At 41.2% G+C, this 6,873-nt stretch overlaps 1 protein-coding gene across 1 annotated transcript; it reads right to left on the bottom strand.

The window, feature by feature from the left end:
• Positions 1-1,203: 1,203 nt before the first annotated feature.
• On the bottom strand, positions 1,204-6,217 carry gcm2 (glial cells missing transcription factor 2). The gene is made up of 5 exons (XM_064941511.1): positions 5,652-6,217; positions 4,978-5,230; positions 4,169-4,281; positions 3,504-3,629; positions 1,204-2,385 (listed from the first exon to the last, which is right to left on the bottom strand). Exons 1-5 carry the CDS (start codon positions 5,745-5,747, stop codon positions 1,465-1,467), a joined length of 1,509 nt encoding a protein of 502 aa, XP_064797583.1. The 5' UTR covers positions 5,748-6,217; the 3' UTR covers positions 1,204-1,464.
• Positions 6,218-6,873: the final 656 nt, after the last annotated feature.

Below are 6,873 nucleotides of genomic sequence, written 5' to 3'. Positions count from 1 at the left end.
GTAATATAATCTATGATTCTAATATACTATAAATCAGCCAAGTCTATAATCTTGAAGAGAAGAAACAGGCTAACAGTCTGTACCCATCGTCCTGGCTATCCAGTCTCATGAGCTCTACGTTACATTTAAACTTTTTTACAAATATGTTGTATATTAACGTTTATGTTGTCAAAACCTTGTATATTAGGTGTAGCTGGCCTACAAACCCAGCTTAATTACATAGAAAAGGCTACATCTCTGTACAATTAATCCAATACAAGGTAAGAGTTTTCTGAAATATTGAAACCGAGCCGTTATTAGTCATCTGTGATCAGTCTGTCTGACAAAGGCTACCATTATGTCTCCTGTCAGCACGCAGTTACACTAAAAAGGATCACACATATGGAGAAATTGATTCAGGGCTAGCACCACCTCTGTCCTTACAATAATAGAGAGTCATTTGTTTATCTAGATGGGACATCAGAGGAAAAGTCCCCGGCGGAGTCAGAGTGTTGAGCTTCGAAAAGAAGAGGCGCCGCTTCCCTGCTGAACCGTCCGTGAGGAGAGATACTGTCAGCGTCAGGTATTACCGGCATTCTGGAAGGAGGGGAGAAAGACTCATCTCTTCTCCCTCTATCCTTCTCTCGTCTCTACCCCAACGTGGAGGGAAATACTTGTCAGGGCGCCTCTGAACCACAAGATTGAAAGCGACCCGATGACAAACCTGACGATTAATTGCCCAACTTCATCCCTTTTGACACGAGCACATCCTTTTCTGAGTGAGTGAGTGTGTGTGTGGGGGGTGGCAATGAGCTTGTTTTTGACTTATGTTCCTCACCCCCCAGTATTTTAAGACAGTCGATAACAGTGTAATTACTTTGTTTAAACTGCAAGGTCTTGCAAAGGGCTGGAAGTAAATTAAGTGAATTTGACCAAACAAAAGGCAACATCCATAACCACAGCATCAGAATGTGTCAAATCTATGGTGGGAGCTCATGGAATTTTTATGTCACATAACAATGTTCACAAACTGTACAGTTGAAGACTGCATTTACAGTTGCACTGTACCACAAGCATTTTCATGATACTTTGTTGTCCATTCCCAGTCTATAGAACATTTATTTCAGTGCCATAGGAACATGATGTGATATTGTAACAGACAAAATACCTTAAGAATACATATTATTCATATTCTACAAACACATTTAATCTGATTTTTAAAAAAAAATCCAAAGGCAATAATAACTACTTTGTGGCTTTTTCTTGCATTAAATGGGGAAATGTTGGGAACATCCTAGAAGAGTCTAGACTCAATGTAGTGTCATCACTAGCAGTCCAAATGCAATCCAACATCTCAAATATATAAATAACAATAGAGCTTTACAAACCTGATAAAAGGTGGCAGAAAGTCTGTTCCAAGCATTCTTTCTGATCATTTGCATAACTATCAAATCACAGTCTTTGTTTTGGTGGTTTCCGCTTCAATTAGTAGTCCCCTCCGTCGTATCTAAATGGATGAGAAACCCTGTCGGGATAGCTGTTGGACGCGTAGTTGCCGTAACGGTAAGTGTCAAAGTTCTCAGCCCTCTCGATTTTAGCTGGCAGGGTTTCTGGCTGGTACGACAGCGCAGACTTGATGACCCCAGAATCTTCGGGAATCTTGAGTTCGGAGTAAGAGGTGGGCGAGGTGTCCTCGAGCAGGGAGCTGCAGCTGGGCAGGCCCTTGACGTCGTAGATGTTGTCGCCGTACTTAACCACGGAGGACTTGGGGCAGGGCTGGTAGGACACTTTGGTGGTGGTGGTGATGATGGTCTGCAGGGCAGCGGGCGTGGCTGGCGCTGGGCCAGGGTACCTGCACGGGTACTCACTGTTGTAGTAGTGGTGGTTGGTGTTGCCAGGAAACTGTCCGTACTCGCCCCGCTCGCTGTACGTCCCCTTGCCCAAGATCTGTTTCCAGCCGTGGTGCTTGCTGGTCGTGTCGTAGTTGTTGCGGTCGTGGCCCGAAAGGACCCCGGTGGTGTGGGGTGTGGCCGTGCTGGTACCCAGACCCGAGCTCACCTTGCTGGGCTCTGGGGCCTCCGCCTGGGGGCTACTGGGGTCCTTATAGAGAGCTGTGTAGGAGCCCGAGCCTAAATAGCTCGGTACGGCAAAGTCGTAGCCACACGGAGGCCGGGGCATGTACAGACGGTGGTTGGCCTGCTTTTGGAGTGTGGATGGGGCCTCACCCATGTTGGTGTGGGCATCGTAGGCAAACTTGTAGGGCTCAGGGTTTTGGAAGGGAGGGTAGTGCTGGGTCTGGATGGGGAAGTTGGACTCAGCGATGATGCTAAAGCGGTCTGGGCCCTCCATGCAGGACAGCTGGTGCAGGTTGGGGAAAGGAGTGCCCAGGTCGTGGTATCTCCCGGTCTGAAGAATATTTAGTACATATTAGTGATTGGCTAGGCAAAGACAGTCCACTGCATCTACCAATTTAATAAAAATAGCATGTGGGTAGTTTGTGAGTTATTTACTTTTCAGTCACATTGTATGTGCAAAGAAGGGCTTTTACGGTATTCGAAGTACAGGTCACAAAGTGCTTACTGTTTCTGCCACCCAAACTAAACAACCACAACGAGAAAGCAATGGCAACAGTGGCAAGGAAAACATCTTGAAAGGAACCATCCACCTCTGGCTTAGCAGGTAAATATTCAAAGTACACTTGAACAAAAATATAAACACAACATGTAAAGTGTTGGTCCCATGTTTCATGAGCTGAAACAAAAGATCCCAGAAATCTTCCATACCCTCAAAAAGCTTTTTTCTCTCAAATGTTGTTTGTTTAAATCCCTGTTGGGGAGCATTTCTCCTTTGCCAAAATAATCCATCCACCTGACAGGTGTGGCAAATCAAGAAGCTGATTAAACAGCATGATCATTACACCGGTTTACCTTGTGCTGGGGACAATAAAAGGCCACTAAAATGTGCAGTTTTGTCAAACAACACAATGCCACAGATATCTAAAGTTGAGGGAGTGTGCAATTGGCATGCAATTGGCATGCTGACTGCAGGAATGTCCACCAGAGCCGTTGCCAGATAATTCAATGTTCAATTCTCTACCATAAGCCACATCCAATGTTGTTTTAGAGAATTTGACAGTACGTCTAACCGGCCTCATAACCGCAGACCATGTGTATGTTTTGCAGCGGTTTGCTGATGCCAACATTGTTAACAGAGGGCCCCATGGTGGCAGTGGGGTAATGTTATGGCCATGCATAAGCGACAGACAAAGAACATAATTTCATTTTAGAGATGGCAATTTAAATGCACAAAAATACTGTGAAGAGATTCTGAGGCCCACTGTGAGGCCCATTTTTTAAAGATATCTGTGACCAACAGATGCATATCTGTATTCCCAGTCATGAAATCCATAGATTAGGGCCTAAGGAATTTATTTAAATTGACTGATTTCCTCATATGAACTGTTGCATGTTGCGTTTGTATTTTTGTTCAGTATAGATATGACTATTGAGGGCAAAGTTTCTTACATCTGTCTCCATCAACCTCCTCTTCTGGGAGAAGTGTGGAGAGGACATCCTCCTCTTCACTGCACTCCTCCGGACCTCCGTCTCAGACTTACTCTCTGGTCTGGGGTGGTCATGGACCCCCTTCGCCTGCAATCACATCAATACATACTAGGATGTTACTTTCTTGAAATTAGAAACATCTTTGGTCACATTTAGGATTACTCTTAACTAAATACATTATAATATTTGTGAGGGAATGTTTTGCACAGAAGCTCATAACTAAAAATGGTTTGTTTATTGTTTTTTTTTTAACTTGAATTAACTCATATCTTTACATTTCACTAATAAAACAACAAATCCATGAAGGCATGTTAATTATCATTTATTGCCTAATATCGCAAAATAGAAATACTAAAAACTTACAGTACTTGTAGGTCTGCTTATAAATGGCTAATAAATATACATTGATAAGTAAATGCATGTATAAGATCTGCTGTACTCTACAATACATTACAGTACTGTACATTAATTATTGTATGAACAATTGCATTGTATTAACAATTGATATACAATGATTATCAAACAGTTTATTAATGGTGACAGACTATTAAACAATGCTTAAAAAACAGTTAATAGAGAGACCTGCAAACGTGTTACCTCTCAATTCAGAATATGAGCCCACAAACCTGGAAGAATATAGCTTTTCCATCTATTCTCCAGAAGTTGGTAACAGGATAGCCACTGTGTCCTCTGCATGGCATCAGCTCCAGGGCAGAGTTACAGCTGGGGCACAGCTTCTCTGGAGAACAACCACCAATACACACAACCACACAGTTTTAAACAAAGCCATGTTGGCTAATAATATAGAAGTGATTTTTGTATTCAAGTATTGTAAGTTTATTTATGAAATATTATACTGTTATGGATGTGAGGAGAAGAATAGTCTATTATGTGGAGGGTGGTTGAAAGTGAATACTGATGAATACATTTTTTACAATAAAAAAAATACATATTTACCATGAGGGGTATTATTTTTAATTAGACCGTTATTTTTTTCAGTCAGACCAACAATATCTGAAGTTGTTTAATAAGTAGGTGTTCTGTATATAAAGCGTTATTGAGATTATTTTATTGAAGCACCAAGTGTCAGATTTCTATAGTATATCAAGGTCATGACGATGTGAATGAATACGTCAGATGTCAAGTGTTACCAGGTGTGAAGTTTAATAGTTTAATCTCTTTACAGAGTGTGCGGAATTATAGGCTATTCTCAAAAACAGCCTACAATATCGACAGGCCCAATAAGTAGGCTATCATTATGAATAATTTAACTGAGCTCATTAAGCTTTGAGAATAATTAGTGTTTATTTAGACAATAGGAAATTATTTGATTCAACATCAACAAGTGTTTTAATGTCTTCCTCGTTTTTCCGAGGAGACGGGTCGCCAGGTGTATACCATATGCATGACAGCTGTGCATAATGCATTTACTCACTTTGTTGTTTTTGTCGTGCTTTGTCGCAGATAGCCGGTCGGAGCTGGAGTTTGCTTCCGTCAGCCAGCGTGCAATTTCGGCCACAGACTACCACGCCGAGGCAGGACTTCTTGAGAATCTGACAGTTGTGGTTGTTGGTGTTCCGCATGGCCCATCCGCTCAGGTGCCGCTGTGCGTTCTTATCCTCGCCGGTGTAGATGTAACGAACATACCCATCCGTCCACTCCTGGAAAGCGTCATACTGCTTTGTGTCCTGTCAGAGTTAGGGAAAAATATAGATTTGGATAGATTCATTATTTTCAAGTGCTTTTTATCAAAATGGATAATACGGTTAAAACAACAACTACATGCCAATTAATAGAATATTCATGTAAATCGTGTTCATTGTGACGAAAACAAAAGATATGGACAAACTGCAAATGAATATGTTATTTGATATCTGAGCTATGAAAGCATAGGCTATAAGGCAAATCATGACAACATGCGTGTCAACTAATGTATCATTAACTCTGCATATCTTTACAAATGAAAACTGATTTATTCGATTCAACCGTGAAATACTTTTATTTTATAGGCTACCAAATGCTATAGAATGTTATTTTAAATAGCTGTCACTGAATATATTTTAAATGATAGCGTTAACTGGCGTATGCAAAACGTCGACATTAGCCTACCTGAGGCAGCTTTGGGTCGTTGATATCCCACGTTAACTTCATACCAAAGGAAGAAACACAGTCGGGGTCTTCAAACTGATCTGAGGATTTTGACATCTTAGAATCTCACAATTTTACGGTTTTGAACTTGACTCATAGCAGGACCCACCAATACAGGTACCGTCCCGTAGCCGCGAACCTTTTACGAAATCACTTCCTTTGTCAAAAATAAAGCATATGACAGACAACGCTAAAAATGAAAAAGAATTAGAGAATATATGTCCAGAAGTACATGATCTTTATCCTATTTCCTCTGTCTTTCTCGGTGTTAATCCAAAATTCCCTTGTGTCCTGGGGAGTGTGTCACGCGATGCCAACGGAATAGCAAGGTGAATGACTGTAGGTAAGGGCTGTCTCGTCTATGTAAAGGAGGAGGCAGGACTAGGAAATATGTCTAGCCTCAGCTCTGTTGAGGCTGAGCGCTGTGCACTTTCAGTTCACCTGATCCGTGGCACTGACCTCCACTTACTGCATGTCCGTTTCCCCGAACGTTTCTTTCTAGCACTGTGTATGCATGAAACATCAAAAATATTAGGCTATTATGCTGTGTCTCTATGTTGAACTTGAATACACACAGACGTCATGAAATTACCCAAGGCCGCCCACAAACGATGGGAATTGGCCTGGGCTGTTTCTGTGGGTCTATATTGTTATTTTTCGATGATGCTTGCAGTTCTGACAGGAATATTATCTGTTGTAAATTTCAAACCTGTTGGTTAGGATTAACGAGTCCTCTAAACTCACAAATAAGCAAACATATATGTGAATAATCTGAATGTGAAATAGCAACATTCAACGGTTACACAAGTAGCCTACATTGACAGGTGTCAACAAGTGATCTATCTGAGATTATTAAGAGTTGTTGTATGTAAACCTAAAGCCACACTGACGTGTAAACATCAAAACAGCTGGGGCTGCACATTAACAATAAACAAAGCATCAATCATTCGGCATTGTTAACGAATGTCATGTTTTAGAGATTTTTGTAGGCTACACCAATGTCTTTAACTATTGTTTTATTGTGGAATGTTGTTAACTTTTATTTTATTCGGGAATCAGAATTAGGATATTTTCCCGACCGCATTTGGCAGAGTATAATACACATTTGAAGCATGTCAGGGATTTGTTTGCATGTTTCCATCCGTCAAATTGGCACAGTTACGACGTGAGGCTGATCAAAACA

The sequence above is a fragment of the Oncorhynchus masou genome, chromosome 28 (genome assembly GCF_036934945.1).
Source record: "Oncorhynchus masou masou isolate Uvic2021 chromosome 28, UVic_Omas_1.1, whole genome shotgun sequence".
Taxonomy (NCBI): Eukaryota; Metazoa; Chordata; class Actinopteri; order Salmoniformes; family Salmonidae; genus Oncorhynchus; species Oncorhynchus masou.
The sequence above is the reverse complement of the archived record's forward strand: the minus strand, read 5'-3'. Positions and strand labels throughout refer to the sequence as shown.

Bases quoted from the DNA above. Each gene is read 5' to 3' on its own strand.
- gcm2 (XM_064941511.1), bottom strand. From the start codon at position 5,747: ATGTCAAAATCCTCAGATCAGTTTGAAGACCCCGACTGTGTTTCTTCC. The intron at 3,630-4,168 runs GTTTGTGGGCTC...ATGTGATTGCAG, and splicing joins GAAAAGCTATATTCTTCCAG to GCGAAGGGGGTCCATGACCA. The intron at 2,386-3,503 runs GTAAGAAACTTT...AATATTCTTCAG, and splicing joins GGAGGTTGATGGAGACAGAT to ACCGGGAGATACCACGACCT.